Below are 25,945 nucleotides of genomic sequence, written 5' to 3'. Positions count from 1 at the left end.
GGGGAGTATTCTGAATTTTGAATAACTCTCAAGTAATAGCTTATTTTATTCAAAGGTTGCTGAAATAAATTGAAAATTATATAAAACTCAAATATTTCACAGTTAGATTGTGTAAGGGTCTTATACATTCTGTTACAAAATCAAAAGAAGGAAAATTACAATTCTCTTACGACACTGAAAACTTCGTAAGACATGGATCCACACAGAATGAAGGTAGTTCAAACATATCTTGTTCTCTTGTCATACACTTTAGTGGAGCATAAACAACAGCGTCTCTAAGTTGCAGTCGCATGTCCTCTTATTGCCTAGGAAACTTACAGGGCGTCATTTCCGTTCACGTGACGGAAACCCAGCAGTGAGTTGTCTTGCAAGACTCAGGCGGAAAGTTATTTGGTCTTGAAAAGTGTATTCCCGTGGAGCCTCCGTGGCTCAGGTGGCAGCCCGCCGGCCTCTCACCGTTGGATTCCGTGAATTAAATCCCGGTCACTCCGCAGGCGAGACGGGTTTTCATCCGAGTACTCAGGTTTTCCCTGTCATCTTTCATTCCGACAACACTTTCCAATATCATTTCACTTCATCCGTCAGTCATTTATCATCGACCCAGAGGAGTGCGACAGGCTTAGGCAGCCGGCACAATTCCTATCCTCGCCGCTAGATGGAGCTTCATTCATTCCATTCCTGACCCGGTCGAATGACTGGTAACAGGCTGTGGATTATCATTTTCAAGTGTTCTCCCGTCTGTTTGTCTTACACAGTTTGTAAGCACTGCCTATTACGAAGTCAATAAGAAAGAACAAAATTCTATGCCACCACTTTAGTGATCGTCCATCAACCTGGTGCCTTTCTCTAAGTTGATTGAAATGGTCAACTCCATCCATTATTTCACCGTAAGTTCTACTTCAAAAACAAACAGTATTTATTTTGTTTCAAGAGCTTCTACCACAACAATGATATCACTACCGTCACAACAAGTTCAATTTCAAAGTAAATCACTTCCTATCCAGTTCAAATATTGTACCAGTAGATGCCGGTCACTTACCCTTCATTGCCGCTTCTAGTTCCAATAACGCCAGTAGATGTCAGGCAGCTTCATAGGTGGGAAGGATACTTCCCATGCACACAATAAAATAAACTAGAGGAGGTAAGAAAACATTCCATGGACACAAGGAAGTAAATGCTTAGGCGATAAGTATACTACCCACAGCCTGTGAAAGGGTTAAGAAGGAGGTGCAGGATAGAAAGAAATAGTTATGAAAGGCTGCGGGAGTAAGAAGAGATTGAAGGCATTTCTAGGAAATTGTATTTAGCAAAAATGTCAGCTAAGAATAACATGATTGCATACATACTGAAATTGGCAGCCATATCCATTTTAGGGAACAAAGATAGGATATGTATGGGTATTTTAAGACAGAAACAGGTTACGGATAAGACATTCCAGGGATCATTAATGAACAAGGTGAGTATATATGTGAGAACTTACAGAAGGCTGAAGTAAAGATACTTAGGTATAAGTATAATGTTCAGGTAGAAGAGGCAACTAATACTGGCGAATTACTGAAATTTACCTGTGATAATAATAATGACACTTACAAAAAAAGACAAACGTTGAAAGCTATAAAATCAGCTGGGATTGATAATATTTCTGGGGATGTACTAAAGACAATGAGTTGGAATATAGTGTCATATCGGAAATACTCATTTGATTAACGTTTGCATGAAGATAGGGTAAGGGTGTATTCTGCACGAAGGCAGGTCCGAACCTCCACAGAGGTGTGCCTGAGCCGGAAGTTACGAGCGGTAGGGTGGCCAGTTCCTTTCCGCTCCTCCATTCCCTTACTACCCCACAATAGCGCGTGGCAACCCATCCAAAACTTGACCACGCCCAATGTTGCTTAACTTCGGCGACCGCACGGGGTCCGGTGTTTCAACACGGCTACGGCCGTTGGCTGAATGAAGGAACGATACTAAATGAATGGACAGGCGCAATACTAGGCCCAGTGTACTAGGGAATGGGCGATAAACATAAAACGGATAATTACAGGTCAATCAGCTTGACATGTGTTATTTGTAAGCTCTGGGAAAACATTCTTTCTTATTATGTTAAACTCCTTTGCACAATTACTAACTGGTTTGAGAGAAAGCAGCTCGGGTTTAGGAAATGCTTTTACAGTGATGCTCCACTGGTAAGATTCCAGCAAGATATAGCACATATTTTAGATTCAGAAGGTCGAATGGTCTGTGTCGCTATCGACAAGGCTTTTGAATGGGAGACTACTGACGAAAATGAGGGCTATTGGAGTAGAAAAAAGAGTGGTTCAATGGGTGGCTGGATTTATAGAAAATAGAACTCAGAGAATGAGAGTAGGTGAAGCATTATCTGATCCTGTAATGATTAAGAGGGGGGGGGGGAGGCGGTGCCAAAGCTCAATATTACTGGACTTTTATAATATTTTTATATATAAATATTATATGAATATTCATATAATATTGCCATTGACCCCTGGGAAAAATGCTAACTTAGCAAAAATTCAAATCGCTCTCGCTGTTCATGAAACCCTATTGACCTTACTACTCACCCCATTACTTAATTGTTTTCAGCACAATCTTGAGGGGCAGGAAACAGTAATTAACTCATCAGCAATTTCTCTCTCAAGTAACATTGTTAATTCCGAAACTCCACAGGGTTCAAACCTCGGACCATTGCTATTTTCAGCTTTTATAAATTACCTGCCTGAAAGGATTAGGTACTCCCATAACATACTGTATGTTCATTATTTCAAAATATTTAAGCCCATTCACTCGATTACAGACTGTTCTCAACTCAGAAATGATATAGACAATGTAATGCAGTGGACCTTAAACATACCCAAGTGCGTGTCGATGTGTCTTACTCGCAACAAAAATCCTGTCAGATATTCGTACAAATTAGGAGTGGAATCACTACAGATAATAACGGAATAAAGATAACTTGGAGTAATGTTTTACTATCAACTAAACTTCATTTCCCACATGAACAAAGTTATTAGCGAAAGTTACCGAAACCTTGGATTTCTAATGAGAATTTTAAGTATTTCACGAAAATTATACATGTATTCATTTATACAATGTTATTGTACGAAAAAAACTCGAATATGCGAGCCAAATTTTGAATCCGGGCTGCAAAATTCTTATTAAATGCATAGAAAAAGTTCAGAAACGCTTTTTTATATTTATTTATTGAATGATGAACATAAAAGGCTTTTGCCCAATTACAATGTTCACAATATACAGTACAATTCAATTAATAGTTACACTACTAAACATTAATTGAAGAAATAACAATACAAAGTTGGTAATACAATAAAAATACGCAGTTAGTATATTAATAATTATTTTACAGTGGTAACTAACACAAAGTAACACATTCAGTTATATAGTTAAATTACTCCGTCCTAGTCTTAAAGCGAATAAGAAATAAACATGGCATATTATGCAAAATAAAAAGGGAAATAAAATGTGTAAAGTATACCTCACTTAAAATCTGTGGATTCAAATAGAGGAAGAGATATAAAAGAACAACTATAAGATTGAAATAAGACATATACAGAAAACGGAGATAATATTCAACAGTATGTGTATTATGGGAAAGTATCACACGCCAATTCAAAGCTGATTTGATTCATGAAAAAGTTATCCAAATTATTTGTAGTTAATTTATTATTAAGTTTCAGAGTTTTACTAAGAGGAGATTTCTTATGGGCTTCTTTCTAGCATTTACTAATGTAAAAATAAATTCTTGAACATGCCAGACTTCCTAGGAACATAAAATGGTATACTTCCAAGTAACTGTTCATCATTCATTTTACTATTCAGTATTTTATACAAAAATAACATCATGTGCTTCTTACGTCTTTGTTCGAAAGTTTTAACACCGAGGTGTGATAACATTGTGGAGTAGGACAGAAATATCGTGTATTCGTGTGACTTTTTCCAGTACACGTACTTCAAGAACTGCTTTTGTACTCTATCAATTAATTTGATGTACTTAGTGTCTGATGTACTCCAGATAATATATTTATTGATCTATAATTACTGATTAAGCTAAGGTCATCCGTTTTGGGAATAGGAGTTATTTTCGAATATTTCCAAGCATCAGGAAAAGTCGAAGACCTAACAATCATATTGAACAGTATTGCCAATGGATGAAGTAACTGATCTTTTCATCCCTTGCAAATAAACGGAGGAACACCATCTGGTCCTGACGATTTCGTCGGCTTGAGTTTCGTTATTGCTTTTTCGATCTCATAGATTGTTATTCTACTCAAGAGAAGCAAATCAAATTGTGCGTTTGAGTTATCACTTGAACAGAACGGATTGTATGATGCAGTACTTTCTGAGTACACTTTAGAAAAAAATCTGCATAAAAATTCCCAATACTTTCATTACCATCTAGTTTCATCATTGTACTTTTATTCCAGTTTTTCTTTTGTTTTTATAAAATTCCAGAATAAATATATGTTCGTTGATATTTCTACCTCAGTACTTTCAATGTATTGTTTGAACGCAATATTATTCTCCTTTTTAATATTAGCTCTTATATTCTTTATACATAAACACATTCGATTTTTTAAATTTTATTTTTCTAATTGTCTCTTTAAGCTTCGGTTTACGTATCAAATCCTTAGTGAACCAGACTGGATACCTCTGTTTATAGTGCTTAGTTTATGGAACGCATTTACTAAAAACTGAATACAACTTTTCGTACAATTTATCTATAACTAGATTTACATCATTGCAATTCAGAATATCATTCCAAGTTTCTACCCTAAGCAGAACACAAAGGTGTAAAATATCTGCTTGTTTAAAATTAAATCTATTTTCACATCCGTGAATTTTACTTGTTTTATTTTCTCTATATTTGATAGGGGCTAATAAATGAGGATGGTGTTGATCAATGGGAATAAATATCTCTGATTCTTTGCTCAGATTAATTGTATCTGTATATGAAAGCACAAGGTCAAGGATACTTCCATTTTTATTACGTACTTAATTGATTTTAAATTAAACAGGTGTAAATACTTTAGGACATCTTGACTCATATCATAATTGCTGCCTGTTATTTCAGGTAAATTAAAATCCACCATTACAATAAAATTCGATGTAAATATACATTTGATCTGAATTAGGCTTTCAAAGAAGAAACTATAGTCCGTCAGGTTTGAATAATAAGCTACGCAAATAATGTACCTTATTATGCATAGTGAATCCGCATTTCCTTCAATTAGATTTATTATTTCAGTGATGGTACTATTCTTTCCACCCCTCCACCTCTGCTTGTACTAGTGAGTTGTATATTTCTGTCCTGCTGATATACATGGTATCTGTCGTCAAACACTTCGGAATCATAAATAGAATGGAGCCACGTTTCAGTTAATACAATAAGATCGTAATCCACAGCACATTGTTGTATAATAAGTTAGTCTTTGACCTGAGACCTCTGACATTCTGATAATTAATATCGTAGAGCGAAGTTAACAATTAAGCTTACTTAAATCACCTTCGCCTTGAATTCTAATTAGTTGCGAGCCATCTTCTTTCCTCATAAAAATTTCCGTTTCTGATCCATTGTTATTTCACATTTTTGGAAATCTTGACCTCCCTAGCTTTTGAAAGTAGTTTACTAAGAGTAGGACGAAGACTTTCCTTTATATATATAGGATTACTGAATGTGTGGCCAACATGCAGTGTAATAAAGTTCCTTTCTATTCTCCTTTGACGGAGAAGTTCTTCCTTGACATACCTACGGCAAAATCGAACAATTGTGGTGGGGGAGTTCGTACTGTGGATGTTAGGGAGCCTATGGCAAGCATCAATGTCAGTTTCTTCAATACTGACATTGTTTGCTTTACACCACTTCTTCACTCACATTCTCGTTCTGTTGATGAGGAACTCCATGGATTTCTAAGGTGTTCACCCTAGAATATTGTTCACAGCCAGGATTCCTCTCGCTTACGTTTTCAATCCTTTGTTTCAACTCATTATTTTCATTTTTCAGGGACTCGATCATGAGTAGAAACGAGTCAAAATTTCTCCCATGGTCAGCAATCATAGCAGAATTACAGTCTAGCTTTTCATGACATAGTTTTAAGATCTTCCCCCTTCCCTTTCCTGAATTTTCTCCGTGTCCATAATTTGTTGAGTTTCTTTCCTTAAATCAACCTTTCCTTTTCTTACATCCTTCAGAATTGTTAACACTTCCTTCAAGGTCTCGATATCTTCATTTTTTACTTTCTCATTTCTACTAGAAAAACATTCTGGACACATCCACTGGCCACCAACTGCCATGCCCCAAGTCTCAGACGGAATCCAGGTGGGTTTGGATCCGTTGAGGATTTTAGCCCTCCGACCGTGTAGGTCTTGGGTGCTATCTCTTAACTAGTGATCATAAGCTGCATTGATGTAAAGAAGGTGGGGGACCTGGTAACAACGAAATCAGTGCTGGTCAGAATATGACCTGCGCCCTTTTTAGGGGGCGACTAATCTAAGACAACCTTGGGTCGCTTATAGCGGAGGCCAATGGTATCATAATTGCCCAACGTCGAGATGAGGGGATTGGGCTTGGTAGATAGACCAGAAAAGAATTTCCGGGATGTATTCTGGTTCTGATCTCTTCAATCCTTAGGGATTGGTGGATATCCCGATTTCGTTGAAACCATTGAACACCAGAGATGAGACGCAGCGCGCGGTTTTGGACTGGCATACTCTAGTAAAGGTCGAATGGATGTCTTGTATAGCGTGAGCCTGTTTTCTAGATTTAGGCCTTGATCGGCTTTCATGAGTGGGATAATTGCCGATAAGCGTCTGCTCGCTTGGGCCGAAATCGAAGTGATATGGTCCTTGAAGGTGAGTCCTCTGTCTAGGATAACACCTAGGTATTTAGTAGCATTTCTCCACCGGATCACTTCGCCGATAAAGACCAGTTAGTCCTAGTGCGTTTCGTGAAGAATGTTGCATTACTTTTGTTGACATTGATCTTAATTCTCCACTTCCGAAACCAAGGTTCGAGGGTGGAGAGAGCGTCTTGAATGTAATTTTGTGCTCTAGGTGGTTGCCAAGAGACAGAGGATATTGCCGTGTCATCAGCATACATATAGACCTTCGCGTGCGTCGGCTTAGGTATGTCAGCCATATACAAGTTAAATAGAATTGGGGAGAGAACTCCACCCTGGGGAACACCCGCCAGTATGGGACGAGGGCTGGACAGGGTTTTGTTCACTTGGACCTGAAATTTCCTGTCTGAGAGATAGCTCTTAATTAATTGTATCATAAAGGGGGAATACCGAAAGAGTTAAGTTTAAATATGAGGCCTTCATGCCATACCTTGTCAAACGCACGCGATATGTCTAGAAAACAGACTCCCGTGTGTCTTCCATCATTGAAGTTTTTGGTGATTTCTTCTGTAAGTCTCATGAGTTGATGAACCGTAGAGTGCTTACTTCGGAAACCGAATTGTTCGTGGTTAATTAGTTGATTGTCCTCAATGATAGTGTTTAGCCTAGAGAGAAGGAGTGATTCAAATAATTTTGATAGAATAGAAAGTAGAGAGATTGGCCTGTAGTTCTGAGGGAAGGTGGTGTCTGCGAGGGGTTTTGGTAGCAAAATAATCTTGGCTGTTTTCCATGAAGTGGGGAAATGGCCATATCTAAATATGGCGTTAAAGAGTTTGGTAATGAATGTGAGGGCATTTTTGGGAAGGTTTTTCAGAAAAGTAGCTGAGATGTTATCCAGACCTGGAGTTTTTCTGTTTTTGAGTCTACGGATAGTTGTGTAGAGTTCTCGAGGGGTGATAAATTTGAAATTGGGGGAAGAATGGTGTCACCTAGCTCTTCGACTTCATCTTCAACTTGGTCAATGAAGTCGTCGTCTGAAGGATCGTTGTTAGGGATGCAGGTGGATTCTAGTGTGTCAGCAAGTGCATTTGCTTTGTCCGGGTCTGTGTAGACCAATCCTCGTAATCCATGCCAGTCCGTTTTCTAGTGAATTTTCTAGCCATCCTGTGAAGGGAGTTATCAGCCACGTTCAACTCAGCTAGTCTGGATTTCCATGAGTTGATCTTGTGACGTTAAATAAGGATGAGTAGGTTTCTTCTTTGACTATTCCACTTGAATTTGAAGTAAGGGTTACGAGTGGTTTGCCAGAGTTTTCGGGTTTTAGTTTTAATTTTTATTTGGTCCAGTATTACTGTGGGCAGTGTGTCCTTTCTGGACTGTACCACTGCAGGTCCCACGGCGGATGTTTCAGCAGCTGATATAATGCAGTTAGTTATCTCAGTTACTCGAGCATCTATTTCGTCAGGACCTTTCACGCTGGGATTGCCATTTATATGGGAATTGATGTCATCTCTGAAAGTGGCCCAGTTGATTTTACGGTTATAAATTGGAATGTATAGGGGGGAGATGGAGAGGAAGAAGGAAAGTGTCATGAGCACTGGGAGATGATCATATTTGAGGGCGTCTTTGGCGTTAAGTTCAATGTGATGGTTAATCCTATGGGAAATGGGAATATCCAGCGTGTCGGGTCTCACATTGAAATTATGAGAATAGTATGTGGGTTTATCTGGACCATGAGTTAGGAGGAGTTTTCTGTCGCAATATCTAGGGATTACCTCTAGGATTAGTGGTACGACTATTCCATCTGGGTTTTTTGGCATTGAAATCGCTTGCTAAGATAGTTTGGGTACCAACCTGTATGACTTTATCCAAGTCAGCTGAGTCGAACCTGGCTGAAGGGGAGATATAGCACGCAGAGAGATTGAGAGGTCCTTTCTGGGTGTCGACTTGTATTGTAGTAGCTTCGAGGGAGGTAAGGTCTGGAGGGCTAGGAATTCTATGGTGAGAGATGGTATTCCGGATAAGAACAGCAGTGCCACCTTTCTCGGCAGTAGGTCGATCGTTACGGTAGGATACGTAGTTGGGGATGTGGAAGGAAATGTGTGGTTTTAGCCAGGTTTCTCCAAGGAGTGCTATATCGACGTGGAGTTGCTTTAGAATTACACTTAGTTCTGTAAGACCAACTGCTCTAAGGTGCATAATTTCCCCTTTATTCAAGCTTACACACTTAGCATGCGATGTTCTTTTGCATTCAGAAGACTCTAATTTATCACATTTATCTGATTTGTTTGGGAGTTCCAAATTACACACACAGCAATCGCTCATTCTAATTTAGGTTTATGAGACATTCCCAAGTAATTTTAATGTGCGTTCTTATTATTTAATGGAACTGTTTATTAAAAAACAAAGCTGTAATGGCAAGAAACACGTCATATTCAATGTAGAGTAAATTTAGTAACACTGAGTATACACTGACATCTAGCAGTAACAGTTAATACTCTACCTTGCGAGAAAAATGACATTTCAAAGGTGATAGCATGAGCTAAGTTGGCAGAATGATCGCTGCTGATAGTCTTCCATTATCCAGATCATATAACCTCCAAAAATTACATTATTACTACACAAAGCGAACTTTGATCTCATGACTTTTTATATCGAAGTTAACCACATGAGCCAATTATATTAATTTGTTATACACTACTTACAGCAGCAGAAGACACTATTTACAGCTAATGAACAGCACATGTTACATCTAAAGTATACATTTTAATCGGAGCACTACCCACATACGTCTTCACACCGTCATTGTTGCCTGCATCTCAAAACAACAGGCATTTTCCCCTTCGTGGTTTATTACGAGGAATTACTGCTAAACAGGCAGTGGCGAAAGAAAACACACCAAGAAATACGGAACAGTCAAAATGCCTATCCGATAAGCAAGTTATCTGTATATTTCGATCTCTCCCTAAAGCAATACAGCACTTCGAGTTTGGTCGTCAACACCATTCATGCCGACTGTTTCCCTAGCCTATATAGTGTATGGAAAGCAAAGAAAGAACTTCTGTCCCAATGTATTTCAGTCACCAAAACATCTGACCTATAAGAACTTTTGTATAAAACTGCTGAAAGCATTTCCAAATCGTTGAATGTAGAACAGGATGTAACAGCCAGATTGATCTGTACATAGGGATTTGACGGCAGTTGATATCACAGTATTTACAAACAGAAATGCAATGATTTGGGAGTGAATATACAGATGAATACATGGTTTTGATTGCCTTCATCCCTATTCACTTGATTGATATGCAATATCGGGAACGGTTCTGTGGAGCAACGATCCTCCAGGATCAACACCGTACTGTAGACAGGCCCCGATTTGCAAATGGGCGGACTAGGCATTTGCCCAGGGCGCCAGTTTTTGAGGGGAGGCGGCCGGCGGATCGAGTAATTATGGCCCATGTGAATTACGTCTTAAATTCATTACACTCAAATTACTTTTACCTTCCACAAATTATTTCAGTTATTTTATTAGCCTATATAAATCAATTTAAACTATTATAACTTTAAAACCTGAATTTAATCTATATCTTTACATTTTATGAAATAATTCAATGACTGCAAACGATAAGAAGGCATTATTTAACTCGTGCGGGTGCTGGGTGGGCAATTGTAGTTGGTGGCTAGGCAACCCTGTTAGTCTAGACAGCCACTGCCCTGTCTGTCATTGGCTTGTGACACTTCGTTTACGTATTGTAGTTTACATTCGCTCACCATCAACCTGATAACCTCACCTATCCAACACATTGTCTCGTGTAATTATTACATGTTTTTCAGTATTTAACCACGAGTAAAAAGTTAAGTGGTGCTGAATAAAAAAACATGCTGCTAAAACGCAGAGTGATGAACTTGAACTACTTAAGAAAGTGCCTAAAATGGGAAAGTTCTTTACTTTGACTCATTCAACTCCAACCTCGGAATCAGAATGCCAAGTTTACTTAACAAAACCTTCGACTTCGTCATCGGTTCCATTTAACTTTACACAAGAAGACTGAGCAGCCCTGTGTTAATATTAAATTGAACGATGAGCCTGAAGTTGTCCAGCAGCCGTTTGAAACTATTTCACAATCACAACCTGAGGTAACCTTACCTAATTCATTTTCTGTACATGATCCTGCTACTTGGAATGTCAAGTTAAATTCAGTACTTGAGAATGTTATTAAACATTGCCCAAAACAAGACGTAACCGAGCGAGTTGCCCGTGCGGTTAGAGGCGCGTGGCTGTGAGCTTGTATCCAGGAGATAGTGGATTCGAATCCCACTGTCACCAGCCCTGAAGATGGTTTTCTTCGTTTCCCATTTTCACACCAGGCTGATGTGAGCCTGGCTGTACCTTAATTACGTTCATGGCCGCTTCCTTCCAACTCATAGGCCTTTCCTATCCCATCGTCGCCGCAAGACCTATCTCTGTCGGTGCGACGTAAAGCCACTAGCAAAAAAAAGACGTATTGGTGGATTTTTCTAAATCTCTGCGAACTTACAATGATGGTAAAAGAACATTGTCTCAAAATATATTTAAGAGTACTGTTCCTAATGGAGACGTTATTTTAAGGGATTGGTTATTGTATACACAGTCAACGGGGAAGTATTCTGTATTCAGTGCTGTTTATTTCAAACAGACAATGAAAAATACATTTTTCTACCGGTTTTAATGACAGGAGGCACAGCTAAAGAACTACTGAAGCATCATGAACATTATCATGACCACAGTCGTAATGTTCTTACGTACATCACCAGACAAAAGCAGTTAATGTAGGTTGATAAAATTCTGTTTACACTGTATGGAGAACAGGTAAACTACTGGTGAAGTGTAATCTCAAGAATAGTTTCTGTTGTACGATTTTTGGCAGTTAGGTGTTTACCTTTCAAAGGAGACAATGAGGATTTAGGATCAACTTCAATTGGTTTGTATCTTGGATGCCTCGAGTTGATCAATTAATATGACCCTTTCCTTGTCCAGCACATCGGAAAATATGGTAACAAAGGTCAAGGGCACACCTCATACCTGTCTTCTCAAATATGTAATAAGTTATTTAAGTTATGGGGTATTGTGTGCTTAAAACTTTAGTTGATGAAGTAAAAGAAACTAGGTACTACTCTCCCATCGTTGATTCGAGGCCTAATTGCTGTCACCTGACCAGCTGGCTATTGTTTTACGATATGTTCCTCAGAGCCAAAGCCTGTAGAACGACTCATTAAACTTTTGCCTGAAATATCACATACATGTGCTGGACTAGAAAAAAGCTGCAGTTGGCTGTTTTGAGAGTTTTGAAATCAACATCAAGAATTATAGGAACCAGTGTTATGATAATACTTCCAATATGTCAGGAGCTTACTCAGGTCTTCAGGCCCGAATAAAGCAGCAAAATCCCCTTGCTGAATACATACCGTGTGAAGCACATTCATTACATCTTTTTGGTTCGGCTGCCGCAGAATGCTGTACTGCCACAGTGGTTTTCTTTGCCTTCGTCCAGGAGTTGTATAATTACTTTTCTGTGTCAACGTACAGTTGGAATATTTTGAAGCAATTCTTGGCAAAACACGGTACGCCAGTGGTAAAATCTTTATCAGAAAGTAGATGGTCTGCAAGAGCAGACGCTGTCAGAGCTTTGGTAAAAGGTTATGAAGAAATACGACAATCGTTGAGGCAGCTATCTGAAGACTGCAGTGTAAAACCTGCTTGTAGACTTGACGCACAAAACATTGACACAATATTTCAGAATTTTTAGACCACTGTTCTGTTAGTTGAGTGGAATGACATTTTGGAATGTGTTGACAAGTGTTCTAAAACCTTGCAGTATGAAAATCTTAATCTTGAGGGAGGAGTAAAAGAATGAAAACCCTGGAAGGATTCACCAACGCGATAAGGAATGAGTTTGACATATATGAGCAATCTGCTTTGAAAATAGGTGGATGTGATTATCCAAGCTACTGAAGAGTAAGAAAACGGAACATTCGTATTTGCAGATGAAACACGTGGGATTGGAGGAGACCTAGATGCAAGAACAAATTTCAAAAATAATGTGTTCCTTAAAATAATGGACACACTTATAGGAAACTTAGCAAGAAGGAAAGAAGCATATGAAGTCGTAGCTTCCAGATATCAAGTGTTATACCTCTACTACTGACTTGCTCATCCGAATCATCTACTGCTTTGAAACTTAGTTCGCTGTATCCCGAATACATCAGTCAAGATTTTGTCAATGAGTGTGTACACTTTTCACAACCTTGAAATTGCAGTTAGGATGTTTTTGACCTTACCAATAACCAAAAGGGATTTTTCAGTTTTGAGCAGTGTAAAAAAATGCCAAGAGAGCAACTCTTTTTAATGAAAAGTTAAGCTCATTAGTCTTTATGTGCACTGAAAAAGGTTTAAATTTGAAAACCAACTTTGATGAAACTGTTCAAGAGTTTGCCAGGAAAAAAATCAAGTAAACAATCTTTGATTTAAAGGTATTATATACAACGGGCTGCCTGGCCGAGGTGGTAAAGGCATGCTCGGTTCGCCCGAAAGGACGTGGGTTCGATTCCCCGTCAGGAAGTCGTAAAATTTAAGAAACGAGATTTCCACTTCTGGAGGTGCACATGGCCCTGAGGTTCACTCGCCTACGCCAAAAATGAGTACCAGGTTAATTCCTGGGGGCAAAGGAGGCCGTGCGTAGTGCTAACCACTCTACCTCATCAAGTGCCGAGGTTACGGATAGTGGAAGCCTTTACCTTCCACCCCTCCAAGGGCCTTCCTGGCGTGTTCGGAGATGAATTTGCTTTGCTTTCATTTCCAGTATTATATACAAGTAGCCTATAAAAACTTGTATTTTTAAATGTGATCGAAATAAATTACAATAAATCAATGATAATTTATATGTCTCTTATTTCTGAAGTTATTTACTTACACACAAACTATCAAACTGAACCTTCCACTTTTTAAATAGAAATAAAAACAGCCTGATTCTTATTTGGCTGTTGACTTTATTTGGCGTGATAAATTTAATTATGAGAATTAACTTTATTTGCATAATGTGCTGTTTTAAAACTCATAATCTTGAAAACTGTAATCTATAATTTGTAATTTTTTTTCGGAAAAACGAACCGGGGGGGGGGGAGTGTCGTGGGGTGTGGCGGCTAAATATTGTTTGCCCAGGGCGCTAACTACTTGAAATCGGGGCCTGACTGTAGAACTATTAGAAAGAAAGAAAGAATCGCTGGAGTTGGTTTTACGAGAAGACTCGCACAGAGAAACTTGTGATTTGTACCCTGGTGTCTTAATTAATTTTCACCATATTTTCAGTGTTCATACTTATGTTTACATGTGCCTTTTAAAGTATGATACAGGACTATCGGACGAGATAATACTTCTTATTATTATTATTCTACCACTTTTCCCTCACCTGCGGGGTCGCGTGGTGCGAACTGTGTCCCACATATGTGGATTTGGTCCTGTTTTACGGCCGAATGCTATTCCTGACGCCAACCTTATATGGAAGGATGTAATCACCATTGCGTGTTTGTGTGGTGTTTGGTAGTGATGTGTGTTGTCTGAATATGAAGAGGAAAGTGTTGGAACAAACACAAATACCCAGTCCCCGAACCAGAAGAATTAATCAAACACGACTAAAATCCCCGGCCCGGCCGGGAATCGAGCCCGGGACCTCTGAACCGAAGGCCTCAACACTGGCCATTCAGCCAATGAGTCGGATCTCTCGGACGAGATAATATGTTCTATATATTTACAGTAGAAAGTTCAACGACAGCAAACAGGTCTAATTAGCCAGTAGGCGCCTTCACAGATACCAAACACATAGAGGAAACTTAATTTTGATTTTTGTCCACTACTCCAATATGATCGCCGCGCTGTGCGTCGGTCTGTTTTGCTGTACGGGAGAGAAAGCTGGTTTGACTCATGATATGGTATTCTTAAGTTAGGAGTAAGAGACATTTATTTATTTATCGTGTCAGAAGTACAAAGTAAGAGAGACAAAAATTAAACCAAAAAATTTTAAACATTGGTTGACCAAAAATTGGCCACGACAAGCGCATTTGGAGTTGCTCTCATTAGATCTTTAATGGTACAAGTGGCTGGAGAAGATGGACACAGTAGAAGATGTTCGTTAGTCTGCTTAGTACCACACTTGCAGTAAACTGTCTCCACAGGAAGGCCCCATTTCTGTAGGTTGGTCTTGCATCTCGTGGTACTGGAGCGTAATCGATTGAGAGCCTTCCATGTTGTCCACTTTTCAGAATGTCCAGGAGGAAGTTCTTCCTTTGGAACCATACATTCTCTCAAATGTTGACATTTTTCCCGCCACATTGAGATTCTTGCTTGTTGTGGAGTTCCTTTAAGAGCTTCAGTGGTTGTCAAGAAGCTCTTTCTTGATTTCAACCTAGGAAGTGCTGGTTGACAGGCATACAAAGGATGGGCTTCCATAGTCATAGCCTTGCTTTTCTCATGCCTAGCAGCAATCTCACGTCGGATTTCAGGTGGTGCTATACCAGCGAGACAGTGGAGTTTATCTATGGGAGTAGGTCTTAAACAACCTGTGATAATACGGCAGGTGTCATTTAGTGCTACATCTATGTTTTTGGCATGGCTGGACTTATGCCACACGGAGCAAGCATACTCAGCAGTGGAGTAGCACAGTGCTAGCGCGCTTGTTCTCACAGTGCAAGGGTGAGCTCCCCAGGTGGTGCCTCGAAGTTTCCGCACTATGTTGTTTCTGGCAGACACTTTTTGTTTCACGTTTAGGCAATGTTTCTTATACGTAAGCGTACGGTCCAGAATCACTCCCAGATATTTTGGAGTCGAACAGTGTTGAAGAGGTTTTAGCTGCTTTTTTGTTATTGAGATGAAATACACAGCTATGAGTTTTGGCAGGATTTGGCTTCAAATCATTTTCATTGTAGTAGTTGGTAAATTCTTTCAGAGCTTTGGATAAAGTCTGTTCTACCTTTTCAAAACAGTTGGCCTGAGCAGTGACTGCACAATCATCAGCATAGATAAAACTCTGGGTACCTTCAGGTAGAGGCTGATCATTAGTATAGATGTTGAATAACAGTGGTGCGAGCACACTGCCTTGCGGTAACCCATTCTTCTGTGTTCTCCATCTGCTTCTTTTTCCCTGAAATTCCACAAAGAATCTTCGGTTTTGGAGAATATTTTTAATGTTGCACATTAGATGGAAGTCTTTGGTGATGTCATACAATTTTGTTAGAAGAAGCCGATGGTTGACTGTGTCATAAGCTGCAGAAAGATCAATGAAGACAGCGCCTGTAATGAGCCGATTCTCAAAGCCATCCTCAATATGCTGCGTCAAGTTTAATACCTGTGATGTGCAACTTTTTCCTTCTCGGAATCCAGCTTGCTGTGGTATAAGAGACGACTCCACCTTTCCTATCAGTCGCTCAAGAATGAGCCTCTCCAGGACCTTGTACAGGTGACAGAGCAAGGAAATAGGCCTATAGCTTTTAGGATCCAGCCGATCTTTGCCTGGTTTAGGGATAGCAATGACTCTAGCATTCCGCCAGATTTTGGGAATCTTGCATTCTTGGACACGGATATTCATTAATTCCAGTAGCCAACGCCTCGTAACAGGACCAAAATTTTTTATTTGCTCTACTCGAATGTCGTCTAGTCCAGCTGCTTTTCCCAATTTGCACTTCCTCAGTGCTGATTCCAGTTCATCTTCAGTAAATGGTGGAGATAGTATGTTGCTCTCTTGGTTTGGCTTCCGTGTTATTGGTTTCTTATCTAGCTTTCTAGATCGGGTTGATTTTCCATTTACTAGCAACTGATGGGCAATTTGATCTGCCTTTATATTAGAATATGTGCTGGCTTGGGTATTGTCATTATTGAGACGACGTAAAAGTCTCCAAGCCTTCTGACTGCTCTTGCTCATGTCACAATCTGTCATTAATTTTATCCACTCATCTCTTTTAGCCAGTGATACTGAGGAAAGAACGCTTTGTGCTAGGATTGATGTTTCTTCGCTAAAAGGATCAAGTTCATATTTCTTGTAATATTCTTCTAGCAAAGTGGCCGTTTCAGGTTTAATGCCTTTGATAAAACTGGTTCTGCAACCTCTTGGAATTGATGCCCTTGAAGAAAATTGGACGATGTCAACAAACTTGTCGTACTCTTCAGGAACAGGAGCGATGCTCAGAATCTTCTCATCCAGTATGCTGGAAAATCTTGCCCAGTCAGCCTTCTTAAAGTTGTATCTTCGCCTAAAATGGACTTCTTGAGGTCTTATTGGTGGCAAAATTTGGCACATGATGGGCCTATGGTGTGTGTGAAAACAGGTAGGAACTATGGGAGGACTGTTTTCAAACTGAGGGGAACACTGAAAGGCATAGCAGCCTATGATGTAGATGCATGAAGTGTACCCATCCCGGGCATATCTGGGAAACAATTACATAATTCGCCTTTACAAACAAATATATAAATGGAATTCCTGGATGAGAACCTTCGGAAATCACTTCCCGGGTTTCGAAGTCCCATCCTCCCTACTTTCATTGCGCAACGGCTAAAGCTCAGAAGCATACGGGTAATGGAATGTTCGCAAAAGAAAAATAAGCACTACATTAAATATAACGAAAGTAGGGTTCTATATAATGCAAGAGGAATACATTAATATTATTAAATGAGAAGAATCGTTGTTAAGAATATTTACTAAACATTTTATTAATCTGGTAGAACCACACGATAAATACATGAGATAATGTCATATAAAAATAATCAATAGTAAAGCAATATACAGTATGCCTTCACTATCATTTCAAACTCTATTGTGATTATAGCGCGCACTAATACACATAGAGTTATTTATCTCTGAGCAATGATACTCGATGGTATCTATTATTTGAATGGACTCACCAGAACTCATGGTGGCATTCTCTCATTAAATCCTATTATTAGTTATCCTCCTCACATCATCCATGTCCCGAATTGTGATCTTCCGTTGTTGGAATCTCTAGACATTCCCTGGAGAGATGAATGCTGGCACTTTAGGCGCGATTCTCGTTGATTCCAATTCACTCACGAACATACAGGCAAAAATGGGAAAATTGGTTAATGAAGACTGTTTATGTGTTTTCAAAGAACCTACTGGTGATTAGATCCACTTATAAATTGAAATGGACTAACCCAAATAGTGGTAAGTTTGCATAAATGACTATTATTTTTCCCTTTAATTACACAGTCTGACTAATTGTTACCACAAGTGTCCATGGAGTATGCGAACGTTCTTCCTATCACGAACACCGTTCTTTTAATTTTGCTGAGTGTCACTCACTGTTTAAATGCTTTTAACTCGGCCACCATTAATTACTGAATGTAATCTGCTGTCTCACTACTTCTAAACAACCTGATGCGTTTGCCCTTTCTCTGATGATTGCATCATAAGCCGACACTGAAAACGTTAATATTTAAAGGATTAAATAACACATCTATTAATCATTACTGTAGGCTACTTTATCTCGTACCACACGGCTCATTTCACTCCGCCATGATATGTTTTAGCTCGAGACAGCACTTCATACACTGATATCCATAGTTGATATCCATAGTTCATTACCGACACGTAAGGCCCCAGGGGCTCTGAACTTTGGAGCGTGGGTTGGCGACCACGGGGCCCTCAGCTGAGTCCTGGCATTGCTTCCACTTACTTGTGCCAGGCTCCTCACTTTCATCTATCCTATCCGACTTCTCTTGGTCAACTCTTGTTCTTTTCCGACCCTGACGCTATTAGGTTGCGAGGGCTAGGGAGTCTTTCATTTTCACGCCCTTCGTGGCCCTTGTCTTCTTTTGGCCGATATCTTCATTTTTCGAAGTGTCGGACCCCTTCCATTTTTTTCCCTCTGATTAGTGTTATATAGAGGATGGTTGCCCAGTTGTACTTCCTCTAAAAACAATAATCACCACCACGACACGTAAGTACAGTAGCTGCACAAATTACAAGTGAGATCCTGCATCTAGGTCCGGGTCTTATTTATAGTGTTTGGGCTGAGTGGTTGGGGAGGTGGTAGACCACGCCCCTAATCGAGATTGCGCTCCGGTAAACGGAATCTTTCAGAGACGTGAAAGTAATCAAATTATAGCTCGTGACGCCTGTTTTATACTAATTCAAATCGATGTCCATCCGATCAGCGGGTCATTCACAATCTCAAAAGCGTCATTTTATAAATTCACGCGTCATGGTTTATCTCGTAAGTACTCCCACCTTTCTCCTCATGTTGCCAGATCTTAGCACTCAGTTTCAGTCTGCACACCACCATATAGCATGCGTCATTACCGATCCACGATTTAAGTATTGCATTTATATGCATCAACAATTTGCATTAAATACATTGGTTCGAATGAAACCTGACTTATAAATTTCCATAGATTATCTCAGACAAAGGTGTTCTTCTTCTCCTTATTCTTAGTTAAATATGGTGAATTGGCACCTATGAATGCGGTGTTGAATCAGTAAGGATTTTTATTTCTTGGGGGTTAACACACCTTAATTCACCCCACTCTCTGACAACATATATTTCCATACGTAGCGTCATCTCTCCTTCTCTCTCGCACCAAGTGAGGGCGCGATTTCAAGGTTCCGTGCTAATACGCTATCCCTTTCTCGATACAGCGCAGAAAACTGCTCCCTTCGGGCCTCCGTATCGCAACTCGTATCCCGGTTTGGAATGTAAACTGCTAATTACGACATTATATGTCGCAGAATGTTGCGGAAAACGGCATATATAATTGACTGAACCTCCTAACGTGCCTATGACATAGTGATGAATGGTTTCAGTGTGTATGTATGTATGTATGTATGTATGTATGTATGTATGTATGCATGTATGTATGCATGTATGTATGTATGTATGTAGGTATGTATTATTATTATTATTATTATTATTATTATTATTATTATTATTATTATTCTCATCTTTATAGTTGGTAATGTAGCTCGTATTTCGATAATTTGCATATAAGAAATATTACTTAATCATACATTTACAAAATGTGCCTTTATTGTTCTCTTATTTTATGGTCCGTATTGAGCTCTCAGGAATGTCCTGACGATGTTTCAGCCTTTTGTGCCACTCTGTGAGTGTAGATTGGGAGCTGTAGAAACTTCAAGTTTTCTGGAAATGGTTTTGGTGTGAGACCAGTGAGAGAAAGGAGAAAAGGAGAAATTGAACTCTGTCTTGTTTCCAGATCCTTTCTACTTCCATAGCCAAAGGAGTATATTTATCGACCTTCTCCCTGTATTCCTGTTTCATATTATGGTATTCGGGATAGCGATGTCAATAGGGTATGTGTGTTAATGTTATGGCTGGTCTATTGTGCGGAGCAGTTTTATCTGTTTGTATCGTTCGATCCCAGTAGAGTTTACATTTTCATTTTGTGGACAGTATTTCTAGTAAGGATTAAAGATCGGGTCAGGGCTCCTTCTTTATGTATAATAATTTTAGCAACATATTTATGTATGTCGGTGTATGATGTTGGCGCTAGTAATCTGCAGTTGCTGATGACGTGCTCAATGGTTTCTGGGCTGCTGTTGCATTTCCTGCACTCGTCATTCTTAGAAGTGGGATCTTTAAGGATGTGTTTCCTATAACTCTTCGTTGAGATCACTTTATCTCGGATCGCTTGGCTGAATTCCTCATTTTCCGGAAGTAACTCTTCTCTAGATAGCCATAATTTTTTAAGTTGTTTGTCAATGCTCTCGTCATTGATCTGGTTGTAGTACATTCCATAAAGTTTTCACTAGCCCATCTCCCTATCTCTTCCCTGTGCAGGATGTTCGTGTCTTTTATATTTACGTGGCGTACGTGTCAATTAAAAGGGGTGTACATTACATCTGCTTTAACCACAGCTGTCATCTGTCCGGCAGTGAAAGTATTTCCTCGGGTTTACTACTTGTTGTGTGTATTATTATTATTATGTAGATACTGTAATATAACACCGAGCGTTGTCACGCAAGTTCATTGTGTTATTTCTCCACAGTTCCTGAAAACATTATTCCAAATGCAACTCTTGGCTTCCTGGTGGATACTCGGGGATGCAGAATTCCCGCTCTTGATCCTTTCGACCCAGCAATCCGCAAATACGTAGAACATCCAAAGCCTATAAGGTGTCAAACCAGGAGACGTCAACTGATAGCATCCAACCTGAGTTCCATTTACGTGGTGGAGGATGTTCTTCCAGACTACAATGTAAAATCAGTGGATGCGTTGAAATGCTGTTACAAACCATTCTGGCGGGTGGTGGGTAGCATGCAGCACTACTCTAGGAACGTCGATGACCACATAAGGTAGGTATAAATTTACACTTCCTGCAATACCATGGTTTAGAGCTACCGTTCATGCCTCTTACCAAGAGGCCTCGGATTCCATTTCCGGTTAGGTCATGGATTTTTATTGGATCTGATGGCTGGTTCGAGGTCCAGTCAGCCTACGTGATTACAATTGGGAATTTATCTGACGGTGAAATAGCGGCCCCGATCTAAAAATCCAAGAATAACAGCCGAGAGGATTCGTGTAATCTGCAGGTGTTAGGGCGAGTAACAGTCGCTTGGTAAGCCAAGGCCTATCAAGGCTGTAGCTCCATGGAATTGGCTGGTTTATTTATTTGCAGTGCAATAAGACGTTGATTATCTATACAAATAAAGTTTTAGGTCGTTCACTGTCTATAATTTCTTTTGTTTTGCCAATTTTTCAGATATTTATCTGTTTTAGGTCAACTCAAGACCGAATCGGTGGTTTATACTTTTGGTGTCTGTTTGTCTGTTCCACCATCACGCCGAAACGGCTGGATAGATCTCAACCAAACTTCATATTTGGAGTATACTCATCCCGGAGAAGGTTTCGATATGCATATCGTTTTAAAATCCTTGAAAATACGGGAGGTTTATAGGAAACCGAGAACGGTTTTCCTCCATTTTCTCTTATACTGTTGATTTTCTGAAAACTCCGTGGATCGTTTGTGATGCGTCTCTTCATTATAAACAACTTTCTTTATGAACATAATTTACCTTACTCTTCACATGACGGAGAAATTTACTATTTTTTGCGGGTATCATGCTATGCGTTGAGTGACCGACAGACCGACAACGAACCTACAGGTTACCATGGCAACGTCTCTGACTGCTTGCCAGCAGGAAAGTAACGTATTGCCTCACCATGCTTTTAAATTCATGGTTGTTCCTTGGGTAGAAGGCAAGAGAGGCGTCAATCGGCCTATCTGCGGGATATTAGCGGAATATCGTTGGAGGTTATAACCGCCCTCGAATAGATTAAGTAATAACACCGTTAGTCATCTTCTTATGTGTTTACCTAAGAATCACTGCGGCTAAATTTCTCCTCTGTTACCGCTTTATTACATCCATAGCTCATACCAGCATAATTTATTGTGAGGCATTTGATTTTCCAATACATTCGCTTGGCATTTTCATATTTGTCGTTATCCAGCTGTCCTCAGTTATAATCCATTTTCTATTAATGTCATCTTTCTTAAGTGTATTATTTTCTTCCTTAATTACTCCGTATGTACGCGAGTGCTAGAATCTACTGGATATACTTCCACCAAACTTCATGTTTAGAATCCACCTGTCCTTGGGTAGGTTTTAGGGCAAATATTGTTTCTAAATCCCAGAATTTACTGGGGGTTTATACGTAACCGCAACCGTGATTTTTTACTCCCAAAAAATATAGGCCTACACAAACAAACTTAATGGAAATCTACCTGCCTTAATAGAAATTAATTTCTAAACCTTTTTTTTTCTCTCGTGCATCATTTCGATACGAGGATTAATAAGGGAGATATCATTAACGGAACGTTTTTCGGTACAAGTCCCATCTGACTTAAGAGCGAGTGCGTGTAAAGCGTATTTCTTACAACTTAAAAACTACTGAAGATATTCGAACCAAACTTTGTATTTAGCATCCACCTGTCCAAAAGTAGGTTTTAAAGGTCAATAAAATTTCATGTTCTCGGAATGGACTGGTGGTTTATAGGGAACAGAAATTGTGATTTAACTCTTCCACAATATATACAGTACAAGACCAACCTGACTGGAAATCGATCAAACGTGATGGAATTCCATCTCTAAAACTTTTTTCGTGTGCATTTTTTCGTCAGGAAGATTAATAAGGGAGATATTATGAATGGTCAGTTTTGCAAGTTAAGTCCAGCGGACATAGCCCAAAAGGTGATTGCACGTGGAGCTGATTCTGTATCCATATATATAAATAAAATCGTAACGACTGTGTGCCTCTACATTGACTATTTTGATGAAATTTTCCACAACTACCCTTTTAAGGGGTAATAATGACCATTTGCATATTTTTTGGTTTAGTTTCCTGAAGGTCCTAATCTTTACCCTCCTCGCCCAAAATCCAGATTGCGGCATAATCTGCCAGACGAAAAAGTACATGGAAATTTGACAAAATTATACGTTTTAGCCTGTAACGGACAGAAAACTTCCAAGATATTTAAATTTTTCACTTTTTATCCCCGAAGAATATCGAAATATGGAGGCAATTTTAATGATGGTGCAGACCTTCGGGAGGTCCTATCACATAATGGATTTCACAATCTCCGTTCAATTTGGAATCCTCCTCAACCTTGTTCTTATGACTTTTTGTCGTATCTGTATCATTTTTACGTTTGATTTTTCTCTATTAATCGATGTTAAGTAAATTTGGAATTTTCACATGCATAATTCATACCTTCAGTCACTTATAGGAAATACAGAATCATCAAACTCTTCACGAAAATTGGTCCACCCAGTAGCCATATGTGAGCCAAATGCTATGTATGAAGCTGTCACATAATTATCCGAAAAGTAAATCAATGTGAGGTAATCTTACAAGAACTTTACCCGGTTCAACGTTTCTAACTCAATCTGACCCAAGAATAGATGAGATATCATAGGACCAGCCATTTAGGCCACTAAATCCGGCGTCTTATGGTACAATCCATTGTCAATATGACGTACGTTTAGCAGCAGTTAATCTGTAAATGAAGGTCTGCAATATTGTAAACACGCATATACTTTTCTATGTCGGTCTATATGTATTCACTGATGTCGATTTGTAGCGATCGAGAAAGGGTGTGTCTGCTATTGTAATCAGTACTCCCCACACCGACTTTGACTGTCAGTAGGAATGGGGTCCTTCTCCAATTCCTGTGTAACTGGCCATAGTAAGGAAGGCCTACCATTGTAATGAATAGTTTACTTCTCGATTTGACTTGCAGAAGGCAAGGGAGCATGCAGTTTTGTTTAAAACTCCCCTACCCGATTGTGTTTGGCAGTAGGCAATGGTGCCCGCAATTACAACAAATGACCTCATCTAAAATGTGACTGGCATTAGGCATAGTGGCCCACCAACTTGATGTGACTGGCGGTAAGCTAGCTGGCAGTAGGAAAAGGGGCCTGACATTATCATATTATAATAGGGTACTTGCCTGCCATTATAATAAAAACTCCTCAACTGTTATCTGTCTGTAAGTAGGAAAGGGGGCTGCCATTGTGACGAAATCTCCCCAGATCGATTGTGACCGCGCAGTAGACAGTGAGACCTACAATTATAATGTAAACTTCCCAACTCGATTGTGAATGGCAGTAGGCAATTGAGCCTGCCGTTATATCACAAATCCGCAACAAACACTTCACATTGGAAACAGCGTATAGGAACCTCCCCATGCTGTTTCTCGGATAACGCTAAGAGACATGCAATTTTATTGCAATCGTATTTTCTGCATGTACAGTATTTTTTTCGATATTCGAATACAATGTAGAATACCGTAGCGAAGCACGTGTACATTTGCTAGTTAATAATAATAGTAATGATTATTTATTTATGTATTTATTTATTTATTTATTTATTTATTTATTTATTTATTTATTTATTTATTTATGGCCTACATTGGACCACCCTAGTCAATTATACAAATGATTTCTTGATTTCCTATCAGCCCAGTATTTTTTTTTTCTGAGAGATGCTGCCTTCCTTTGTTCTATTGAAAATACCCTCCCATTAGACCTTGTATTGACCTTGGTGTGTAGCCTGGTGTGTGTGCCTTGAAGTAACTTATTTTTCTGTTTTGTTTTTAAGATCGTCTATTGTTATTAGTAGTTCTTTAATATCCTTCTTAATTTCCTGATCCATTTTATCTTGGTCTTGCTATTCCATAATTTTTCAATTATTCTTCTGCTAATTCTGGTGTCAAGTGTTCTGAAAAGATGTCCAGAGAATGATATACTTTTCTTTTTCCTAATAGTGCTCAATACTCAAGGGCGCCCATGCCCAGGGGCAAGGGGTGGCTGCGCAACCGCCCCCCCCCCCTAGCTCTCAGAGAAAGGCAAAAATGTAGTGTAGTGTAGTCAGGAGTTTTCCTATCAGGAAAATGTTTTAAAGGTCGGTATTACTTAGAAGTGGTAGTACAGCCCCCCCACCTACAGGCAAGGAATACCGTGGGTGTTATTCTACTGCCATTCATCTTCCAAAATACTACATATCCCCAGGTCTAGGTCCTCCCCTATGGGCGCCCATGTCAATACTGGTTCAGTTTCCTTATAAAGTGATTTATTTGATGCTCTTCTTCATTGTCCATTAACTTGATACTGTTGCATGTTCTAATCATTCTTCTTTCTGTCTTAAGGATTTTGTTTGTTTCAGCTGTATTAGTAGTTTTAAAAATGGTTTCACCAGCATAAGTTATTTCTGGCTGTCAGAGTGTTTTATAATGTCTTAATTTTGCTGCTATCGATAAGCTTTTTAAATTGCATGTAGTCTTGGTGATATAATTTGTTTTGTTTAATTCATTTATTCTGTTATGCCAAGCTGGATTCTCATTAGATTATAGGTTATGATCCTTTGCCCATGAATTGTTATTTTATTTACCAGTGGGGGATGTGAGAACATGATCTCAGTTATTTCAAAGGATATTGTAAGACCTATTTTTGTGTTATTTCCTGTAGAGATTTAATCTGGTGTCGAGTTTCCTGAATATTGTTTGGGCAATAGAGCAA

General features: G+C 39.2%; 1 protein-coding gene across 2 annotated transcripts in view; it reads left to right on the top strand.

Annotated features, from left to right (window-relative positions):
• Positions 1 to 25,945, top strand: part of LOC136872267 (uncharacterized) — a 476,437-nt gene that overhangs the window by 406,797 nt on the left and 43,695 nt on the right. For both annotated transcript variants that reach the window (XM_068230005.1, XM_068230004.1), the window contains exon 3: positions 20,917 to 21,223. In XM_068230005.1, the coding sequence (XP_068086106.1) occupies positions 20,917 to 21,223 (307 nt within the window). The remainder of the gene's footprint in view (positions 1 to 20,916; positions 21,224 to 25,945) is intronic.

The sequence above is a fragment of the Anabrus simplex genome, chromosome 13, assembly GCF_040414725.1.
Source record: "Anabrus simplex isolate iqAnaSimp1 chromosome 13, ASM4041472v1, whole genome shotgun sequence".
Taxonomy (NCBI): Eukaryota; Metazoa; Arthropoda; class Insecta; order Orthoptera; family Tettigoniidae; genus Anabrus; species Anabrus simplex.
This window is presented reverse-complemented; position numbering and strand designations above follow the sequence as displayed.